The following is a 24,156-nucleotide window of genomic DNA, read 5'->3' as shown; positions in this document are numbered from 1 at the left end:
ATGAAATTAGCATACAGCCAGGTATGGTGGCTCATGCCTATAACCCCAGCACTTTGGTAGGCCGAGGCAAGAGAACTGTTTTAGGCCAAGAGTTTGAGACCAGCCTGGGCAACATAGTGAGACCCTGTCTCTATAAAAAATGAAAAAATCTATCTGGGCATGGTGGTACATACCTATAGTCCTACCTACTCTGGAGGCTGAGGTGAGAGGATCACTTGAGCCCAGGAGTTGAAAGCTGCAGTGAGCTATGCTTGCACCACTGTGTCTAGCCTGGGTGACAGAGTGAGATCCTGTCTCTAGAAAGAAATTAGCATTCTATGGTTCTTTTAAGCTAGTCCCTTTTTTCCGTCTTCTATAGTGTTTCTTCCTGCCTCTAGAAATATGAAGCCCCTTGGGTGTGGTTAGTGGAGCAGGAAACATCTAGAGGCAGAAAAGGTTGTGAGTTTTTTGTGGTTATTCCCAGGAAGGTGAAAATATTACTCTTCCCTAAGTTGTCATGCTTTTCTCCCTTATTCTTCACATAACTAAGTATGTACCTGTATTTATTTTTCTGTTCACTTATTAGCCAGTTCATTCTTCTTTTTACATATTTGTTTACATACTTATATAAGTGTTAGTAGGTATGCTTGTGTCTGTTCAACACAACCAGGCAATCCTTAATTTATGGTTAGATTGTATTTTAAAATTTGTTAGGTTGACTATTTGAGACTTTACATTTTTCTATAGAAACTTGGTGAAATATGGTTATTAGGTTTACACCTGCCCCCACAGAATACTACTTAGCTCATAATAAATGTATTATATCAGTGGAATTACAGCTGAGGCTCCAATTAGAGTTAAGGTGCTGTGAATTAATTTGGCAGTAAGAAAGAATTGTTTTTTTTTTCTTTCTCTATACTCTGATTAAACAGCTTATTTCCTGTACCTTTCCCTGTTGTCTTAGCAGCTAAATGGAGTCCTCCTTTTCCCGCTCCCACTCTGTGGCAGTAGTAGTAAGAGGGATCTCCCATTGTGGGAGTTCCCATTGTGCTTTCTATCAGTTAATCATAATCAGGAGTGAGGCCAGGATTGGGTAGGTGAAGATGAATGACATATATGTAAGTGGTGATTATTCTTTAGTAAGCTCTTTGTTCAATTATATACAGACAGTTCTTTATCTACATACACATTACCACTTTTTAAATTATAAAGATACAGTGTGTTATAGCTGAGAAAGTATTAGAATTTTGTTTAAGTCATTTAATCTCTCTGGGTCTTGGCTCCTTCTTTTGCAAAATGTCAAGGATAGATTAAATGATCTGTAGGTCCCTTCCCGCTATAAAAATTATGCCATTCTGTACTTTGGGTGAATCTAAAGTTGAACAAAGACAAATATAAATTAATCTGAAATTATTCATGCTACCATGTCCCTGTGTTCACACAAATGATCAAGAGTTTACAAAATACAGATTTTCTCTTAATGAAATATTAGATTACCATTGTAATTCCAAAATTCAAAATTGTTTTGTTGTAATAGAATTTTGGTGCATAGGTAAATATATGCAGATTTAGACATTCAGCAGAGTTGATTTCTAGTTTCTCTGTGTTGAATTAATGTAAGTGGAGTGTTCTCAATCAAGTAACTAAAAGGAGACTATAATTCTGTCTTTGTCCATTTTCTCTACTTAGCCCTGGATTGTTTTATTTTATTTTAGTAGTGGGTAGTAAATGGTTTGAGTCTTTTTGTTTTCCTGGCAGGGGTGATTGGGATGTTTAAGATGAGTCAATTAAAGGGTAATTGCTGTTTGATTGCAGAATAAAAGAAGAAAGAGACCACTGACAGCTCTTTTTGCAGAGAGCATAAATCCTTGGACAAGAAATGGGAAAAACATTTTCTGAGCAATAATATTCCTGTAGATAATTGTAACCGGATTAACAAAGCTTTATTACTCTGGGTCATATACTAGGGTAGAAAAATAGGAGCTATGTGTTCCAGTATTCACGGTGATGAGATTTATCTATTTTTATTCCCCCTTTTTTTGTGAGCGGCAATGGGAAAGACCACCTAATGTCTAAAAGTTTTATTAAGTAAGTTCATATTATGCACTGTGTTATTCAGTCACATTTTCTTACAAAATCCTTAAGGAAAATTAAGTCATCTATATTAACAGTACCCTGATAATATACTGGTGTATTTCTTTCTAGTCTTTTTTGCTATGCTGCTAAAAATACTTCTTTTGTATTAAAGAGTACTGGAAACTATATAACTTTTTGTATTCTATCTTCACTTAATATTCTTTCATGGTCTTTCCCAAAAATTTTAACCATTCTTTGAAAACATGAGTTTTAATGGTACTATAATGTTTCATCAGGGTTGACTTTACCATGATCTATTTAATCATTTTTTGATTGGTAGAGATATTGTTTCCAATCTTTAGCCAATATAAAATAGTCCAGTAATCACCACTTATATTTAGATTTGATTATCTCCTCTGGATAACGGAAATAGAATATACTGACTGAGTCAAAAGGTATGAATATTTTAAAGCTTTTGATATGTATCATAAAAATTTACATTTTGAAAGGTTGGGTCAATTTATATTACTATTGGCTATATATGAATGTACCTATTTTTCCCACACACTCGATAACTGAGTAAGACCATTTTAAAAAAATTGCTGATTTGGTTGACAACTGGTGCTATTTTTAATTTTTTTATGTGAATTTATTGTCTTGTGAAATGTGTCTTAATGTTCTTTATACTGTGGTAGTCAGTTTCTTATTGAATTGTAGGTATCCAATTCACGATAGTTACAAATAATTAAATTGAACCAATATATAAAGATAATGAACATTGCAAATATGAATTAGCAACAAAAAAATTAGTATTTAGTAATTCTCAGTCCATTTCTTACCAGAAGAAATTAAAAGTCACTTCCTAATGTCAATTTCTTATGTTTATTTTTTATTTACCACCTCAGAATAATCATAATCTAAAAGTCTTATATGTATTTTTAGCTCCACCAGATCTGCAGAATTCTGAATGCCCATATGGACTCCCTGCAGTGGATTGATCGGAATTCAGGTGGGAGTTTGCTTGTATGCCACTCTGTGTATTTATTGCAAGTAGAAAACGTGATACATGTCAGTTGTATGCTCCATGACCAAACTCATATAAAAGCTGTTGTATGGGTGTTGCTTAACGCACAGTATGTGTATTATAGTTCTGAAAAACTGTAATTCCTTATTTTTTTAAATGAAGTACACATAGGATAAACTAGAAATTAATGAAAATAGAGGATGGATAGGAATGGGGCACATAGAATTGGGATAGAAGCAAGACTTCTATGAATATGCCTTTTTACACAGTTTTGACTTGGGGGCCATATAAATGTTTTACATACCAAAAAATTAGAATTAAGTCAAAAATAATGAGAAGGAAGACAAATACTAAAATTGAATACATACTGAAACTAAACAAACCTACATAACTAATTTATAACAATCGCCCAGTTCAGATAACTTTTGAACATAGTGTTCTTGATGATGCATCCTTCTAGGAGGTCATCTTAAGGATATAAGGAACATCAAGGAAATTTTAAACTTTCTCTTAATAGGTTTATTATTAGTTTCAGAATTATAATACCAGTATTACTACCATTTCATATATATTGAGAAATAAAGTAAAGCATATTAGTGATAATAGAAGTCAAGATTTTCATTGAAAGTCAAAGAGATACAAGTTATCTTTCCTCTTCTTTTCTATTTGCATTATAAATTTGAATTTAAGATATGAGTAATGAATTCCTGTTCCTTTGTTCTATACACAGAAATGGCCTAGAAGCAATGACAGACATACCCCAGTGGCAATGAGCACACCTAGAACCTAGATCTTGGTTTCTAAATGCCATTCACACTAAAAGGAACCAAGTCTTCTTGGGGAACTGTCTAATCTCATGCCTCAGGCTGGGAAAGTACAGAGTGAGCTTGAGACTTCTTGTGCAAGAAAGCAATCATTGTTCAGTGACTAATAAGGTTATATCAGGGCACAAGATTGTGCTTGAAGGGACTCCCACTGGCCACATTAGGATGGTTTGAACATCAAAAAGAATAGTAGTAGTAACAGATTATAATAGATTGAGGGAAAATAAAATCTCATGAATCTATAATGATACTCCAAAAAAAAGGAGGTACAGGAGAAAGTCTACAGAAGCATGCCAGCTAATTATTGAAAGAAGGAATGATAAAATTAGAAAACTACTATTAATAAAACTTTCAACAGAACACTTTCATTAAGCTCACTCTCATCTTGAACACCTGCCTCATTCGTAAAATGTTCAAACTGTCATTTCTTGGCAGAAAAATATGCTAGCAGAAAATGTACCAGATACAGTCTGTAAGTTGCTGAGTTAATTTTTTCAAAACAGTTTTATTGAGGCATAATTTACATACCATAAAGTTCACCCATTTTAATTGTACACTTCAATGAGGAAAAGAGCCATTTTGCAACCCCAGCACAATCATTGATTCAGGCAAGGATCATCAATGAATGCTAAAACCATTGAGTTTAAGATCGCTGGAGAATAGGATATTTATGTGGTCTCAAAAATATCACTCCATAGATTACTGAATAGTTACAAAGGACAAAATGTGCCTTTACAACAGCTATCTAACTTGTACCACTTTAATGAAGTGATCAAACTTAGCCTCTCCAATAGTAGGATAACTGGACTTTATGTGCCTCTTGATCTGACATGATAAGAAGTATACAATACCATTTATGTAGTAGTCTTATCAAAAATGTTTAATTTGAATCTAATCTTAAGAAAATAATCAGATATTCCACATGTGAGACATTCTGAAAGATGATGTAGTATTCTTACCCAAAATGTTTAACTTGAATCTAATCTCAAGAAAATAATCAGACATTCTATGTGTGAGACATTCTGAAAGATAATTGGCTTGGACTCTTCAAAAAGTTCGTTATGAGAAAAAAAATTCGAAACAAGCAAACAAAAATAAGTGGATAGTCTTAGATTAAAAAAGGCATAACATTCAAGTCTACCTTGTTACCCTTGATTAGGTACTGATCAAAACTAAAAAGATATTGTTTAGAATATTGGGGGATTGAATATGGACTGTATATTAAATGATATTAAGGAATTGTTTATTTTACTAGATGTGATAGTTATTGATTATGTAGGAAAAGATCCTTATTCTTAGAAGATTCAGGCTATGTTATTTAGAGAATTCTCATGTCTGTGGTTTACTTTCAGCAAAAATTTGCAAAGAGGAAGATTTAGCAATTTGTGGCAAAATGTTAACAGTGGGTTAATCTAGGTAAAAGGCATACAAGTGTGTGGTTTTTACTATTCTCTCAACTTTCCTATAGACTTAAAAATTGGGGGGTGGAAATCATTTTTATAGACTTTGCCTAAATATGGAATATAATGAAGCCTAAGGAATTAAGACAAATGGGAGCTAGTTAACCAGAGTTAACTACTTTTAAAGATGTGGCCTTAAAATAATACAAATTTTATTATTTGGCATGCTAGATTTTTCATTTTCTGCATTAATAGAGGTCATCAACCATGAACTTCTTCAGCTTCTTTCCCTTCCAGACATACCTAGATCATCATTCATCTTTACTTCCTTCTCTCCTGTGTTAAGGAAAAAATATTCTATCAATTTTGAAACTATTTTGAATTATCAGAGGGAGGTTAAATTCTATATCGCTTTAATATTTTTTAAAACTGCCTGATGGGGAGAGTTTCTAAGTCAGATAGATACGGGTTCAAGTCAAGGCATTACCACTTAATTGTTGTGTGACCTTAATTGTTACTTAATCTCTCTGAGTCTGTATCTTCATTTTTAAAATGAGGGATAATATCTATCTTTTAGGGGTTTTGTAAGGATTAAAAGAAGCAATGTCAGTAAATGGTAGTGGCAGAACTGGTTACTGATTATCAGAATTTACTATGTTTATGTGGTCAGGTAAGAGAAAAGAAGGGTCATGTGATTCAAAAGGTAGCTCTTAAATTGGATCTAGAGAAGGTAGTTCCAGGTAGTTTATCACCAAAAACCACTTACCTAGACAAGTTATAAGAACTGCTGAGATGTGAGAGTGTCAGTAACTAGAAAACACTCAGGAATGAGATTAAACAATGCTTGACTTAGTTGTCTTCCTGTCGCATGTTTTTCTACAGTGATCAGTGCTTCTCGGGTAGAGTTGAGGAAGGTGTCAAAAAGTAATTTGGGCTGTAGAGAAAAATTATAGTGATTTTTTTCTCTTGGCAGGGATTCTCTTTGTCATAAATGAAATCTCAAGGCTTTCAGCCAGTGTTTCCTTAATAAAATTAAGATTGTTAGCATTGAAAAGGGACTTACTTTATTTAAATGGAGAAACTGTGGCTCAGAGAGGTTGAATGACTTCTTTAAGAACACACAGCTAATTAATGGCAGAGCTAGGACCAGGATCCAGACTTCCTTATTATCAGAATGGTGTTCTTTCTTCTGGTATGCTCTTAAAACAATTGTAATGTAGGATCACTAAATATAAAAACAAATCTTAGTCATGTACCTAATAGTAGAGGACAAAGGTTATCAAAGTATGATAGTACTTTGGATAGGATATAAGTTCTAGGTATCTGGGGAAAGTTCTAAGTAAACACAGGATAAAAAGAGTAAAACAATGAAGAGTAATGATTACTTGGAGTTACTTTTTTGCTAAAAATTCATTTGAGCTGGAGAGGCGATGAGATTTCATATTGGTTCTCAACTGAGACAAAGGAGGCCATGAAAAAGAATGAGAAAAAAAGCCTGGTATTTCTTGACTCTGTGGGCTCCTTTTTGCCATTCCCACCCAAGGAGACTTTCTTTTTCATATCAGGAAATGACAAGATGAAGAAATTGAGAGTGGCAGGGTTTAATTATGCTGTCTTAAGAGAGGTTGTTTTTTGTTATTTTATTTTGTTTTTTAGTAGTTAATTGGATCATGTATGCTGAAATGATCTGTGGACTGAAAAGTTTTTTGAGTAAGCTCAATGAATCCATTTATTTCTACTCAAATAATCGTTATAGAAAAAGTAATAGATGTGTTATTTTAACAATACAAATATTATAGTTTTTTACTAAAGAGAAATCTTCAACTTGTATATAATCAAATCTTTATTTCAAAAGGATTCTGGGAAATGTTTTGATAATTCAATATCTTTAATTTTAGTACACATTTTTTTCCATCATAAAACATGACAACTGTTGCACTAAGAAGATCATATATTTAACTAAAAAGTTGGCTCTTTAAAAGTGATTTGGAGGCTGGGCACTGTCTCTCATGCCTGCAATCCCAGCACTTCAGGAGGCCAAGGTGGATGGATCGCTTGAGCCCAGGGATTCGAAACCAGCCTGGGCAACAAAGTGAGACCTCATCTCTTAAAAAAAAAAATAGCTGGGTGTAGTAGCACACACCTGTGGTTCCAGCTACTTGGGATACTGAGGTAGGAGGTTTGAGCTTGGGAGTTCGAGGCTTCAGTGAGCCATGATTGCATCACTACACCCTAGCCTCGGTGACAGTGAGACTGTGTCTAATAAAAAAGCATGATTTGGAAATGAAACATTACACTTTAAATATGTTAAAATATTACATAAAAGTCCAGTCAACTTTTCAATATCCATGAATAAGTTACAGAGAACTAGGCCCCTTTCTTTCTCTAACTTATGTGATGGGTTAGATAAGTGATGGGACTGAACTAGAAAGGTGTCAAAGTACTAGATAATTGAATTAAGGAGTGTCTGAACATGTGTAGGTAATGACCAATTTTTACATTTGATATTTCCCTCCTTTGTTTAACATTAACTATGCCTTTTTTCCTCCCGATCAGTCTAGATAATTGGGAATTAGTAGTAACTATAGTCAAATACCAGTTTCCCCTCTTGTTATTCTCTTTGTAAAAATTTACAACATTATTTTGAGGTTGACTTGATGGCAATGCTGCAGTCACACATCTGTCTTCTGAGTTGGTAGTCATTGAAACTGCAGCAACTCCAGTTCTTCTGGGACCACTTATGACAGAATTGGCAATGCATCTGAGCCAATTTGTTACTAGTTTTAAGTATATGGTGCTACTTCTCTTAGAGAGGCAACATGGGGTGAGGGATAGGCATTTTCTGTTTCTTCATATACCAAACCATAATCATGTCTGGTAATATTTATCCAACACCCCAATAAAGGAATGGGCAATGGAAAAATCTTATACTTGTAATTATTTGAAAGTTCACTGAGTATTTTCATGGCATTTTACTTCTTTCATAAAGTATCCCAAAGCTTCAAGACTAAAATATATTTCTTCCATAATTATTGCAGTCTCTTAAGGAATAGAACTGGATAATTATTTAATAGCCGCTCACAACATTTAGGCTGCTATTTAGGGCAGAGTTACTCCTTAGAGTAACTATAAGCACCTTAGGGATTTTGTAATATTTCCAAAATAAAATCCCATTAGTACTAAGCTGAATGGCTATGAACACCTTATTTTTTTGGTGCAAAACATTCTTAGTTGTCTCTCATGATTTGACTAACTCTTGCATAAAATGTCATAGGATCATTTTAGAGAAGTAGTTTTGTGTGATATGTAATAATCATACTTCATATTTACCCAGTGTTAATATTTATTGTCTGAGGGTATTGCTTTCAATTAGATTTTTTGGAGTTGGATTTTTTTAAGAAGCTTTGGTCCAGACAAGAAAGATTTTTTAAAAATACATATATATGTATTTTTTGAGACAGGGCCTCACTCTGTCACCCAGGCTGGAGTGCAGTGGCATGATCTCGGCTCACTGCAACCTCTGCCTTCCAGTTCAAGTGATTCTCCTGCCTCCCGAGTAGCTGGGACTACAGGCACGCACCACCATGCCCGGCTAATTTTTGTATTTTTTGGTAGAGACAGGGTTTCATGGTGTAGGCCAGGCTGGTCTCGAACTCTTGGCTTCAAGTGATCCACCGCCTCGGCCTCCCAAAGTGTGAGGATTACAAGCATGAGCCACCACACTCGGCCTAAAAATATTTTTATTAATTACTTTCATCCATCCCTCTCATATCTGAAGAGTATCCGGGCTGAGATGCCAAAAGATGCCTTTGAATTCCAATTAAGGTGCCTTCTTCCTGTTTCGTCTTCTAGAATAGAATCTGATTTACTGAGCAAGGTTGTTTCATTTACTTCCTCTTTTTCTTTAATTCTTTGGGAAATCTTGGTGGCATTGGTTGATTGGTGAGGTCATCTCTTGTGTTCTTGAGTATAATGTTCCACTTCACCTACTTGAAAAGTGAATGCCCTTGTTCTGCCAGAGATGCGGCAGCAACACAAAGATATCTCTGTTTGTGAGGTTCACTTTTAGCGTCTCTTAACCTCAACAGAGACACTTGGTTGTTCCCAGTGCAGTTAATTGAAAGGTATTTTATGTCTTTCCACTGTTTATTAGCCACTTGCTCATCTTTGTTCCCCTTTACAGACAAAATAGATTTGTTGTCACACCTTTGTCTCTTGATTCTGAAGAACTTCTTGTAGGTTTGATTAGGGTACTAAAATTAGAATTGAGCAAGTATTCAGCTGCTGTTAGGAAAGCACATGTATGTGATGGTTAACATTCTCAGAGCTCCACTTCCCAAACTTCCTTTTCTATATGTAAATCCAGATTTGAAATACTCTCAATACATCTGCAAAATTAGATTTCTCACTAATCCTACTTATGTACATTTTGTGCCCAAGTGAATTTCCTCAAGCTGGAGAGACTCCCCAGATGAAATATGTAACATAATTTAAATCACTTCCAAATAGCAGAATATATATTGTTTGTGAGAAGGACGGATTTTTCTCCAAAGTAATTTTATTTCTGTTACTGACCAAAAAACAAACACAGTACACTGGAGTCTTACTCTAATGCTTTTTTTGGGGCCCATCTCAATGGCCACCTCATGGATAAGATAAACTGATGGTATTTCACCAATTAAACTTTGCCAGATGGGATTCAGATAGGCCAGCCACATTCTAAGCACTTCAGTGTTTGAAGGGACAACAAATAGTATTTGCTGCAATGCCAGTTATTAGCTCAGCATAATACTTTTTATTAAAAAATTGCACAGCATTTGGCAAACAGGTGTACTGTAACAGAAAAAGCACTCTTATATGGGAATCTAAAGATACAGGTCATAGTAGAAATTCATTAGCTTTGGCCTTTGAGAGGTAACTTAACCTTCTTGAGTTTTTAATTATTTGTTCCATCCCAGGGTATTGTGGGTAATATATGTGGGCATTTTGAAAACTGAGTGCTATATAATTGGAAGATGTTCTTTTAGATGCCAGTTGAAACAGCACAGTAGTTGTGACTCTAAATACAAAGCATCTACTATATGCCAAGTCATTGTGTATCTCAGTGTAGGAGGTATAAATATTAATGGCACCTCTGCCTTGAACAGATACAAAGTGAGGGGGTAGGGGTATGGTAAAGGAAGAAGAACATAATATTCAGTTGATTTCCTAGAAAAGGTAGAATTTGAAATGAGACTTGAATAAGTAATAATTTCAACAGGATGACTGAATAAAGACCACTTAAGATATAATAATTCTACTACATTTTTCTCCTCTGCCTCTATGAATTCAGGATGCTTTCACTATCTTTTCTTTTTACACTCTTCCTTGAAATGTATTTTTTATTAATTTTGTGTGAAGGGCAGTGCTACACACAAGCAGAATGTCTTGTCACCACCTTAATATATCAGTGGCAAGACCAGTATGTGTATTCTCATGGCAGAAATGGAGTTTTGTACATCTCTGTAAATACTCTTTCTCCCATCAGACATACTTAGCACTAGGAATTCAGGTACATTAATTCTGAGTGTAACTTTGATTTTAATAAACTGGGTATCTTAAAAGAATCTATGAGTAGTGAGAAGACAGTATGCTCTCTTTCATCCTCTTCCCTCTCCCCTCTCCCTGTATCCTTCCCTTCCTCCGTTTCTGAATGAGAAATAAACCTTAATTATGGCAAGCCCCTAAGATTTCAAGGTTGCTTTTAAACAGCCTAACTAACAACCTAACTAACATAGAAGGTAGATTGGACAATAACTGAAACCTTAAAATGTGGCACTGGCTTAGCAGGCAGGCAACAATGAGGAAACATACGGTGAAGGCTGAAAAGATGGCCAGCCATATTAAGCAGTTAGAACAGATTTGGTAAAACTGTTGCCTAACATAAATTGGGGGTCATATTATATGGTTACTGAGCTGGCAGTTGTAGGAAAAGAGGTTGGGAATCAAAACTTATTTGTGTGCGTTGGTCTTTTTTTAATTGAAGTTTCTATTGAGGTAGTTGTAGAATAATACAGAAGTCATGTTAATTCTTTACCTAGTTTTCCTCAGAGGCAACATCTTGCAAAACTGTAGTACAGTATTACAACTAGGATATTCACATTGATAAAATCTAATCTACTTCAGATTTCCCCAGTTTTACTTGTGTGTGTGTATTTAGTTCTGTACAGTTTTATCACATGTAGATTTGTATATCTACCACCATAGTCAAGATACAGAACAGTTTCATACCACATTTCCTCATGTTCCCCCTTTAATCACAGCATCCACCTTCCCTCCCTTCTACCAAGTTCCCTTACCCACCCCTCTACCGCATTTCCTAATTAACTCCTTGGCAACCACAAATCTATTTTCTATTTCTAAAATGCTATCATTTCAAAATACATAAATAGAGTCATACAGCGTGTAACCTTTTGGGATTGGCTTTTTTCCCCCTCAGCATAATTCTCCAAAGATTCATTGTGTTTCTGTGTGTATCAATAGTTTGATTCTTTCTATTGCTGAGTAATATTCCATGGTATGGGTATACCGCAGTTGGTTTAACCATTCACCTGTTGCAGGACATCTGGGCTGTTTCCAGTTTTAGGACATTATGAATAAAACTGCTGTGAACATTTATGTACAGGTTCTTTTGTGAATGTAAGTTTTCATTTCTCTGGGATAGATATCCAAGAATACAATTGCTGGATCATATGGTAGTTGTGGGTTTAGACACTGCCACATTATTTTCCAGAGTGGCTGTACCATTTTACGTATCCCCCAGCAGTGTATGAGTGATCCAGTTTGTCTGTGTCCTCATCAGCATTTGGTATTTTCGCTATTTTTCATTTTAGCTCTTGTAATGGAGGTGTAATGATATCAAGGCAGTTTTAAGTTGCATTTCCCTGATGAATGATGGTGCTGAACCTTTTCCTGTACTTACTTCCCATCAGTATAAACTTTTCAGTGAAATGCCTGTTTGTGTCCTCTGTCCATTTTCTAATCAAATTGTTTATTTTTTACTGTTGTGTTTTGAGAATCTTCATGTGTTCTAGATGCAAGTCTTTTGTCACATATGTGGTTTGCAAATATTTTCTCGCAGTCTGTAGCCTATCTATTCATTTTCTTAGTAGAGTTGTTCACAGAACAAAGTTTTTTAATTTTGATGCAATGCATTTGATCAGTTTTATTTTATGGATTATGTTTATGGTGTCCAGTCTAAGAACTTTTTGCCTAGCCCCATGTCCCCAAGATTTTTTCCTATATCTTTTTTCTACAAGTTTTATCATTTTACATTTAAGGCTGTGACCCATTTTGATTTAATTTTTATATAAGATAGGAGGCTTAGATTAAGATTCTTCTTCTTTTTTTTCCTACAAATATCCAGTTGTTCCAGCACCATTTTTGAAAAAGTATCCTTCCTCAATTAAATTGCTTTTGTGCCTTAAAAAACAACAAAAACAACAACAAAAAAAACCTGTTTGACATATTTGTGTGGGTCTTTTTCTGAGGTCTCTGTACTATGGGTCTATGTGTCTTTCCCCCAGTGCTTTCATTACTATAGCCATACAGTAAGAAGCCTTAGTATCTGGTAGAATGATTCTTCCCACTTTATTCTACTCTGTCAAGATTGTTTTAGTTTCCATGAAAATGTCCTGGGATTTGATAGGAATTGCATTTAACCTGTAGATCAATTTGGGGAGAATTAACATCTTTACTGTGTTGAGTCTTCCCATCTATGAACATATGTCCCAAAATTTATCTAGGTGTTCTTTGATTTCTTTCATGAGCATTTTGTAATTTTCATCACCCACATCACATGCATGTTTTGGTTTTGTTAGATTTATACCTTAGTATTTTATTACTTTGTAGTGGTTATGAATGGTATTATGTTACACAAGTTTTTGTTAGTGTAAAATCAACACAATTTTTGTGTGTTGATTTTATATCTTTTGACATTGCTGAACTCACTTGTTAGTTCTAGGCGGTTTTTTTTGTGTGGATTCCTCGGAATTTTCCTTATAGACAGTTATGTCATCTGCAAATAGAGTATTATTTCTTCCTTTCCAATCTGTATGTCATTTATTTCTTTTTCTTGTCTTTTTGCACTGGCTAGAACTTCCAGTATACTATGTTGAGTAGTAGTGATAAGAGCAGACATCCTTGCCTTGTTCCTGATCTTATGTGGAAAGTCTTCAGTCTTTCACCTTAAGTATGATTTTTTTTGTAGACGCCCTTTATCAAGTTGAGGTAATTCCCCTCTGGGAGTTTTTGTTTGTTTGTTTGTTTTACCATGAACAGGTACTGGATTTCGTCAAAATTCCTTTTCTGTAGCAATTGACATAATCATGATTTTTCTTCTTTAACTCATGATACAGTGGATTACATTGAGATATAATAATTTTATTTTATTTTATGTTTTGAGACAGAGTTTCACTCTTGTTGCCCAGGCTGGAGTGCAATGGTGCAATCTTGGCTCACTGCAACATCCGCCTCCCAGGTTCAAGCGATTCTCCTGCCTCAGCCTCCCAAATAGCTGGGATTACAGACATGCCACCACACCCAGCTAATTTTGTATTTTTAGTAGAGACATAGTTTCACCTTGTTGGTCAGGCTGCTCTCGAACTCCTGACATCTGGTGATCCACCCACCTCAGCCTCCCGAAGTGCTGGGATTACAGGCATGAGCCACCACGCCCAGCCTACGTTGATATATTTTCAATCTTGAGTCAGCCTTACATATGTGGAATAAATTCTACTTGGTCAGGGTTTATAATTCCTTTTATACATTGTAGCCAAATACATCTAGTCTTTTGTTGAGGATTTTTAAATGTATGAGAGATTTTTCAAGTGTTCATGATATGTATTGGTTGGTAGTTTGGGGCATTTTTTGTTTTGTTTTCTTTTGCTGTTTCTGCCAGGTTTTGGTAATAGTATAATACTGGCCTTTATTTTTTAGAAGGATTTGTGAATAATTGGTATTAATTCTTCTTTAAGTGCTTGGTAGAATTTTCCAGTAAAGTTATCTGGGCCTGGATATTTTGTTTTTGAGAGCTTTTAAGTTACAAATGGAATTTCTTTAATGTTTCTAGGACTATTCAGATTATCTGTTTCATCTTGGTTGAGATCTCATAGTTTGTAGTCTTTTAGGAATTGGTGCATTCCTGCTAAGTGGTTGACTTTATGAGTATAAATTTGTTGATAGGATTTCCTTTTTACCCTTTTAATGGCAGTAGGATCTGTAGTGGTATACCCTGTTTCCTGGTTTTGGTGATTTGTGTTTTCTCTATTTTTTTTTCTGTCTTGCTAGAGGTTTATTAATTTTATTGATTTTTTTCAGAGTCAGCTTTTTGTCTCGATGTTTTCCTGTGATTTTTCTGTTTGCAATTTCATTGATAACAACTGTTTGTTATTTTCTTCATTCTGCTTGCTTTGGGTTAATTTTGCTCTTTTTCTGTTTTCTTAAGGTAAGAACTTAAGATTATTGATTTGCAAACTCTCCTTCTTTTTAATAAGTGACTTATGGGTTGGAGGGTAGCATATACAGCGTGGGTGTTGTTAGACAAAGGGATGATTCACATCCTGGGTGGGGCAGAGCTGAACTGTGTAAGATTTCATCACACTACTCAGAATGGTGCACAATTTAAAACTTATACATGGTGTATTTCTAGAATTTTTTATTTAACATTTTCTGACCACAGTTGACCACTGGTAACTGAAATCACGTAAAGTGAAACCATGCCTAAGGGAGGACTACTGCATTCTCCTTATTTATTTATTTATTTTTGCCAACGCGCCCAGCTAAGGGCTCATTTTTAATCATAAATAATATTGCCTAATATTACAGCTGACATTCCATTATTACCTTGCCTAGTAGGTTTCCAGAGAAACAGTGTTGAAAGCGAAACTCGAGGTCATTTCACCAGGGAGAAAGAAAAGGTTTTATTAACCCTTTACTCATAGCAGTCCAGGGTAATCTCACAGTATCAGGACCCAGTCTCCTATATTGCTGCTCTGCCATTCATGGCTTCTATTTCCAAGGTTACTTTGAAGTCCAAGAATCCTGCTGGAGCTCTAGCTACCACATCCATGTTCTAGCAGGAACAGAAGATGAACCCACCTGCTTCCCCTTAAGCCTTTAAGTTTAAAGAAACTTCCCAGAAGCACCACTAAGCACTTGTTATTTTCTTTTTTCTTTTTTTTCCCATCACTCAGCACTTCTTATTCCATGTCAATTCCAGAACTTAGTCATATGACCACATGTATCTGCAAGGAAAGCTAGGCACATTGCTAACCTGAATAAATTATGGGATTCTGATACAAAGCAAAAAAGGGAGAACAGATCATTGGGTCAGGCAATTAGCATGCTCTCCTATACATACATAAGGGGGAAACAATAAGCTTTTTATTAAAAGCTGAGACTAAAAAAATGTCATATAAATTAGCTGGGCATGGTGGCACGTGCCTATAATCCCAGCTACTTGGGAGGCCGAGGCATGATAATCGCTTGAACCTGGGAGGCAGAGGTTGCGGTGAGCCAAGATCATGCCACCGCACTCCAGCCTGGGCAACAAGAGTGACAGACTATCAAAAAATAAAAAAATTAAAAAGTCATGTAGACATTGGGATATAGATGATTGCTTATAATCATCTGCTTATGATTTTAAAATGCTTTTTATCAAGGTAAGTCATTTTCCAATGAAATACAAAACTTTTGAAAGAAAAAAATTCTTTGGGCCAGGCATGATGGCTCACACCTGTAATTATAGCACCTTGTCGAGGCAGGAGGACCACTTGAGCTCATGAGTCCGACACCAGCCTGGGCAACACGACAAAACCCCGTCTCTACAAAAAATACAAAAATAAGCTGGGCGTGGTCGCACACGCCTGTAGTCCCAGCCACTAGGGAGGCTGAGGTGGGAGGATGGCTTAAGCCCAGGAGGCGGAGGTTGCAGTGAGCCCAGACTGCGCCACTGCACTATAGCCTGGGCGACAGAGCCAGAACTTGATTTAAAAAAAAATTATTCATCCTAGAACGTTAGCTCTCTAATCTGTTAAAATAGTTTTATCTCCATCAATTGTGAGATGTAATTAGCATGAGGTATATTTTAACTTACTGGTGCTAGGTTAAACTATAGGAAATTGCTGTTTTTTGTAGTCGGAAACAATAAAATATTGGCAATTTTACACAGGTCAACCTGTAACAAAGTATCAAAGGGTGTGAATAATTTACTTAAAAAATATAAACTAGCACAGATTTAGTTTACTGCCATGATAAAATGACTAATACAGCTGAATTTCAATAATCTTTCTCAAGTGGGAAAGGAGCAAAATTACATCTGGAATATTTGGAATTGTTTCTTTATCCTTAAGCACTTCAAAATTCTTTTTCTGTTCCTAGATAAAATACTTATTGTAGTAGACTAAAAATAGGCCCCAAAGACTTCCATGCCCTAATCCCTAGTATTATGCCTGTGTATGTTAAATGACCTAGCAAAAGAGACTTTGCAGATGGAATTAATGTTGTTTTGTTTTGTTTTGTCTTTGAGATGGAGTCTCGCTCTGTCGCCCAGGCTGGAGTGCAGTGGCGCAATCTCAGCTCACTGCAACCTCCACCTCCCGGGCTCAAGCAATTCTCCCACCCCAGCACCCTGAGTAGCCGGGACCACAGGTGTGCGCCACCATACCTGGCTAATTTTTGTATTTTTAGTAGAGACGGGGTTTCACCATGTTGGCCAGGCTGGTTTCAAACTCCTGACCTCGTGATCCACCCGCCTCGCCTCCCAAAGTGCCGGGATCACAGGCGTGAGCCACTGCGCCCGGCCAGAATTAATCTTATACACCTTCAGCAGGGTGCAGTGGTTCATGCCTGCAATCCCAGCACATTGAGAGGCCAAGACAGGAGGATCACCAGAGCCCAGGAGTTCAAGACCAGCCTGGGCAACATAATGAGAACCCATCTCTTAAAAAAAATGTAAAAAAACAGCCAGGCATGGTGGTGTGTGCCTGCAGTCCCACCCACTCAGGAGGCTGAGGTGGGAGGACTGCCTGAGCCCGGGAGTTCAAGGCTGTAGTAAGCCGCGGTCACGCTACTGCACTCCAGCCTGGGCGACAGAGCGAGACCCTGTCCCAAAGGAGAAAAAAAAAAGTTATCGACCTTAAAATAGGGAGATTATCCACGTGGGCCCAGAGTAATCAAATAGACATTTAACAGTGGGAATGGAAGACAGCAGGGTAGGTCAGAGAGAGGGATGATGGAAGAAGTAACAGGAATGATTCAAAATGGGAGAGGGACTTCACCCACCATTGCAGGCTCTGAAGAAAAGGGGATCATGAGCCAAGGAATGAAGGCAGCCTTCAGAAGCTAGAAATGACCCTCAGCTAACAGACAGCAAGGAAAGGAGACTTTGATCCTTCAACTGCAAAGAACTGAATTCTGCCAACAACTGAATAAACAAGGAAATGGATTTGCCCCCAACCCCAAAAACTCCATAAAGGAATGCATTCCTGCCAGCACTTTGAATTTAGGCCAGGTAAGACCCGTTGTCACACTTTTCACCTACAAAACTATAAGACAATACATTTGTGTTAACTCACTGAGTTTGAAGTAATTTGTAACAGCCTCAAAGGAAAACTTATATACTTACCTTAATAAAACCTCGAATTTAAAGGACTCAGAAGGGTCCCTAAAGTCATTTACAAGTATTTCATTTTACTTATTTTTTGAGACAGGGTCTCGCTGTGTCACCCAGGCAAGAGTACAGAGGCGCAAACGCAGCTCACTGCAGCCTCGACCTCCCATCCCAGGCCATCCTCCCAGGCCAGCTGCCCAGTAGCTGGTACCACAGGCGCACGACACTATGTCCAGCTAATTCTAAAAAATTTTTTGTAGAGACGGGGCCTCCCCACGTTACCCAGACTGGTCTCAAACTCCTAGGTCCAAGTGATCCTCCCACCTCGGCCTCCCAAAGTGCTGAGATTACAGGTGTGAGCCACTGCACCCAGCCCAAACTGTATTTTAAAAATCCAATTCATGTCTGGTCCCAAATGATTCTGGTAAAATAAGTTGTGTTATGACTGGATATGTGTGTATAGCCAGTAAAATGCAATAAAACATTAAAAGACTGAAAGCTACACAGCAATTATTTTTATGTAAGAACTCTAAAAAGTTCTTGACAAGTTATTATGGGAAACATTTCATCTAGGAGTGATTTCTAAGGCAGCATTTGAGTTTCCATAAAAACAGAACTTTCTCAGAAGGTATATCAATAAGAGGACCAGAATCTTCTATTTCCAAGTGCAATGGTTTCTCCTGTTCACAACTCAGGTTTGAACTCTCGTTCATTTGAATCTTTTCCTCTTCCAATTCCAAAGATTTATCTGGGGCTGAAGCTACCACTTCTTCGTCTTCATTTTCATGTAGAAAGCTACAAATCATGTTGGGTCGATAGGAGAAATCATTATCCTTTATTTGCAACCATTCCATCCCACCTATGTTTTCTTCTCCTTCCTTCTTCTCTGTCAGAAGAGTTCTTGTCATGCTGAGCTTCTTCACTGTATGACATTTATATTTTAACACTGTTTTATTATTGCCTTCTGTATCAGCATGTTCAACATTTTCTTCAAATATAACACAGGTCCCAAGAGTGTCTTCATACTCCCCAGCAAAGACACAGCTGTCCACTTGCAGAATGGGCCTCTCAGTGTCAATGCCCAAAACCTTGCATTTATTTTCACATTTGAGAGAAAGTCTGAATCAATAATTCCTGATAATTCCACTAGAACCAACTGCTCCTCCTCTTCCTCCTCTTCTCCATCCTCCAGACCCCGCTAGTCGGCCGCGGCCTTGGTCCCGCGGCGCCTCGCCTACTAGTCACTGGCGACGCGGAGCTGCCATCTTGAGTACCGGCCCTACATTCTCTTTTAAGGCATTTCTGATAATCAGCAATTTAAAAACCCTAGTTGTTATCGCCAACTGTCAATTTCACTAATGGTTCCTTTACTATCCATTATAAAGCTCCATGTTAACAAACATCTGCACATAGATATCCCAAAGGCTCAAATTAAACTTGTCTAAAACTAAACTCCTTATTTTCATATTCTCCCGGGTCTCCCAGATCTGTAACTCCTTTTCTTTTTCTCAGCAAAAGACTGCTGCTATTTACTCAGGAATCTAAAGCAGGCTATTTCTATTTCTTCAGTAAGTGATGATGATTATACTTCTTAAATAGCTCTTGAATCCTTTCTCTTCACTAGTTTCCCACTACCACATCCCTATTTCAGGCTTGCTTTGTCCCCCACCTTGAAAATATAATTTTTTTCAGGTTTATGAAAAACATCAGCTCCTTGTCCATACCTTATTTTCTTACTCCCTAGGGGCAATCACTTTCAATTATGTTAGCTAAATTTTGCAACTATTTATTTTTATATTTTTAAACATCATGTAGTGTTACTTTTTAGTTTTTCCGTATTAGGCCTTCTCTACTGACTTTCCAAAATGGGTGGAGGGGAGGATTTAACTCTTTTATATCATATATACATATATACACACACACACACATTTTCCTCATCCTAATATGTATATATTATAAATTTCACGTAAATCAATATTTAATATTTGGATTATGATTGCATAAATGTTATTTGCAGCCTGGCCATGTAGTATACTATATTATGTCTTCTTCCTTTTACAAGTTTTATTTTCCTTTGAATCTTATTTCTTTATTTACTTAGTTTTCTATATACTTTTCTAAGTCCCTGCTTTTACTGTAAATCTATCAGTTGCCTCTTTGATTCATCTCTGCCAGAGTCCTCTAATCTCCATACTACAGTCCTTAATTGTTGCTTTCTTGGTCTGCTGCTCGGCTATGGTCTGTCTTCTATAGCATTCTTATACTGACTCTACTCTTTGTTGGTTCTCCAGTTTCATGGCTCTTACTTACACTTCTGTTTCTTGGTTTATTCCCTTGTTTCTGATATAGCACATATTCTAGCAGTTTCCAGAAAGAGTGCATAGGAAGTAAACTTTTTGAGACCTTGCCTGTCTGAAAAGGTGTTTATTCTACCTTCACATCTAATCGATAATATCGGGTATTGAATTTTAGCTTGGAAATAATTTTCCCTGGAACTTTTGAAGAAGTTGTTCTGTTGTTTTCTAACTTTGAGGGCCATTTTGATTCCTGAACCTCATGTGAACTTTTCATTGTGTTTTTCAATGGAAGGTTTTAGGATCTTCCTCAAAATACTGAAATATCAGATGATGCGTTTTGGTGTGGATCTGTTTCACCCACTGAGCCCATTATTGGTGACTCAAGGAATTCATTTCTTTCAGTTTGGGTCTATTTTCTTGAATTAAGTTTTTGCTCATTCTTTCTGGAAATACTGTTTTTCTAATGTTTGATGCCCTGGACTGATCTAAATTTAATTTCTCTCCTATTTTCTCGTTATATTTTTGTTAAATTTTCTGGGGTATGTACTCAACTTTTTATTTGTCTTTCTACTGATCTTTGATTTCTGCTATAAGTTTAATTTTGCAAGAGATTGTTGTGTTGTTTTATGATTATATATATGTACTTTGTAAATAGCATCCTGTTCTTATTTCATGAATTCAGTATTATCTCTTTGAGGATATTAATGATTTTTTAAATGTATATTTTATTCTTTCTGGAGTATTTCTTTTAGCTTTCTTTATATTTCTGTTTTGTTTCAGTCTTTCTCATGTTAGAGGCTTTCCCCAAATATCTGGTGATTCTTGGTTGTCCATTTATATTCAAGAATGATATACTGAAAAGTTTTGTAGGTGGGGCTTGTTAACTTACTATAGGATAATTTGGCTAGACATTTTCACTGGGGGACCTCTAACTATTATCTTCAGGAATTATCTCTTTAGCTGGTCAAATTCTCTGGAGAAGAAACTTCCAGCTCCTGGCTAGAGATAAGCCTGGTGTTAAGCCAGTGTTCTGAGAACTGTTAGAGAAGAGACTGCAGGCTCAGTGTTCAGCTTGTAGGCTTTCACTTTATCCCTGTATAACTTTGACTTAATTCCCGTTTTGGTACAGAATACTTGCCCTCTGCTCTGCCTGGTGTCCCTGATCCACAGCTTATTTGGTTCACCCTCTCCAAAGGAAAATTATCTCCAGGAGTTGGGTAGGGAGAATTGCCCAGATGTAGGATGTGGATGAGAGGAGGGGTCTGTTTCTTATGCTTTGACAATTCTGTTTTTAGCTCCACTTTCAATATCACTTTGAATTACCTAGCTCTACTAATTCCATATTCTTTCTAAGGTTCTCTCATACAAATCTAGCTGCAATTTTCATAGATTTTTGTTGTCTCCTTTCTTGTTTTTGTCCTTACGATTTTATGCTTTTGTCTTTTTCTTCTTCTGTTAAAAATATCTTTACTGCTATTTGACAAATGTTTTGAAATAGAGCAGTGGTAAATGCATGTGCTTAATCTCTAACTGGTAACCTTAGTGGTCTCCTCCGCCTAGTCTTACCCCATTCTAATTCACTTTCACAATACTGTCAAGATGATCTTGATAAAGTCACACTCTATTCTAGTCATCTCTTTATTAAAACCCTTCACTAGTTCCCATTGTCCAATGATAAATTCGATTCTTTGCATAATATACAAAGTACCCTGCATAATCTAACCCCTATCTGGTTCTCTAGCCTCATCTTGAAGAAGTATTTATGGTTTTCTAAACGCCTGATATTCTTTCCTCATCTATATTTTCGGACGTTCAGTTTCTTTTGCCTGGAGTACTCTACCCCATCATCGTCTGCATGGTAGCTGCTCCCATGTCAAGATGGTTTGTGAAGCCTTCCTTGACTGCCTTGGCTCATCATTCTAATAGTTGTTTATCCCCTTCTTTGTATCCAGGCTGTGTTCTACATAATGTAGTATTAGCATTTATCATATAATATTGCAGTTATTTGTCTACATGTCTGTTTACTGGAATTTGAGCTTCTTGATAGAGATAATATCTTAATTATTTTTGTATCTTCAGAATTTAGCAATGCCTGGCATGAACTTGGGGTCCAATATATGGTTTCAATTTATTTGTTGCCTGATATTTACACAGGATACTGTATTTAGCTTTTGGTGGAGAAAGAGATACAAAGCTAACAGACATGTGCACATGACCATCTTTCCATGTTATTAAACATTCTACATTTAATGGCTGCTAAATATTGCATTATATGGATATACCATAGTTTGTTAATAGCCCATTGTTAGGTATTAGTTAATGTTTCAAACTTTTTGCTGTTTTAAATCATGCTGCAGTAAAAACCTAGCTGTAGGTAAATTTTAAGGTGTACATCCATGATTACTGGACATAAATAAAATTCTTAGAAGTTAAAATGCTAAATCAGTAGTAATGTCTGTTTTAAAAGCTTTTGGTATATATCCTTCCAGGTAGGTTGTACTAATTTATATTTTCACCAGAAATTCATTGGGGGGACCCATTTTTCTGCATTCTTTCCAGTACCACTCCTGTAATTACTACCACCACCACCACCATGATCATTCTTTGCCAAAATTTGCAAGTTAAAATAATATTTTCCTGGTTTAATTTGCATTCCTCTGGTTACTAATGAGGTTGAGTATTTTGAAAATGTTTATAAATAATTTGTGTGTCATTTTATAAGTTGCCTATTTGTGTCTTTAACTGTTTTACTGTCAGGATTTTTTTTTTATCTCACTGCCTCAATTTTTTTCTGGGAGAAATGAGAGATATACTATATAGCATTGTTTATGAAAGTACATTGTGTTCTTTGACAGTGAATTTAATCTCATCTAATAATTTTTATATGTATAACTTAAAATTTTCTTAAAGCATTAATTACAGTTTCTAGAAGTCTGTGTTTGGGTTTAATGACTAAATCTCTTTTCCTAATCTTTTTTGAATATTTACCTAAAGTATTTGCAAAAGGCTAAGTTGAAGAAAACATCTGTCTCCAAAACAGAATGACACTGACTGGAAGCAGCTTCACCAAAATCTTTTGAGAATAATAAATAATTGTTTTAAAATATTTTAAAATACACAAATATACCACCTTAACCAATAGCCATTTAGTTAGGCCTATAGAGTTGTACAGACATCAAACAATCCAGTATTAGAACACTTTTGTTACCGCCAAAATTTTCTCTTGGCCATTTGCAGTTATTCCCCATTTCTATCCCAAACCCCATGCAACCACTAATCTACTTTCTGTCTTTATAGATTTGCCTTTTCTGGAGAGTTTATGTAGATTGAATCATATTATATGTGGCCTTTTGTGTCTGGTTTCTTTCATTTAGCATAATATTTTCAAGGTTCATCTATGTTGTAACATGTATCAGTACTTAATTCCTTTTATTGCTGTGTATCATTTCATTGTACAGTCGTACCATATTTTGTTTATCCATTCATCAGTTGATGGACATTTCTTGGTTTTTTTTTTTTGAGACGGAGTTTCTCTCGTCACCCAGACTGGAGTGCAATGGCACAATCTCAGCTCACTGCAACCTCCACCTCCCGGGTTCAAGCGATTCTCCTGCCTCAGCCTCTTGAGTAGCTGGGATTACAGGCTCCTGCCACCACACCTGGCTAATTTTTGTATTTTTAGTAGATACAGGGTTTCACAAGGTTGGCCAGGCTGGTCTCGAACTCCTGACCTCAGGTGATCCTCTTGCCTCGGCCCCCCAAAGTGCTGGGATTACAGGCATGAGGCACAGTACCCAGCCTCTTGTTGTTTTTTAAAATATAGTTTTAGCACTTACATTTAGATTGATAATCCATCTTGAGTTGATTTTTGTATATAGTTAAAGGTGGGGGTTTGATTTCATTTGGA

At 36.3% G+C, this 24,156-nt stretch overlaps 1 protein-coding gene and 1 pseudogene across 11 annotated transcripts in view; one reads left to right on the top strand and one right to left on the bottom strand.

Annotated features, from left to right (window-relative positions):
• Nucleotides 1-24,156, top strand: part of NUP62CL (nucleoporin 62 C-terminal like) — a 121,115-nt gene that overhangs the window by 89,601 nt on the left and 7,358 nt on the right. For all 11 annotated transcript variants that reach the window (XR_010154675.1, XR_010154674.1, XR_010154673.1 and 8 more), the window contains one exon: nt 2,998-3,064. Coding sequence is in view for 8 of the 11 variants with exons in the window: in XM_063804010.1 (XP_063660080.1) it covers nt 2,998-3,064 (67 nt within the window). In the remaining 3 variants the exon portion in view is untranslated. The remainder of the gene's footprint in view (nt 1-2,997; nt 3,065-24,156) is intronic.
• Nucleotides 18,453-20,523, bottom strand: LOC104003963 (general transcription factor 3C polypeptide 6-like; annotated as a pseudogene).

The sequence above is a fragment of the Pan troglodytes genome, chromosome X (genome assembly GCF_028858775.2).
Source record: "Pan troglodytes isolate AG18354 chromosome X, NHGRI_mPanTro3-v2.0_pri, whole genome shotgun sequence".
Lineage (NCBI taxonomy): Eukaryota > Metazoa > Chordata > Mammalia > Primates > Hominidae > Pan > Pan troglodytes.
Note: the sequence above shows the minus strand (reverse complement) of the source record. Positions and strands in the feature narration are given on the sequence as shown.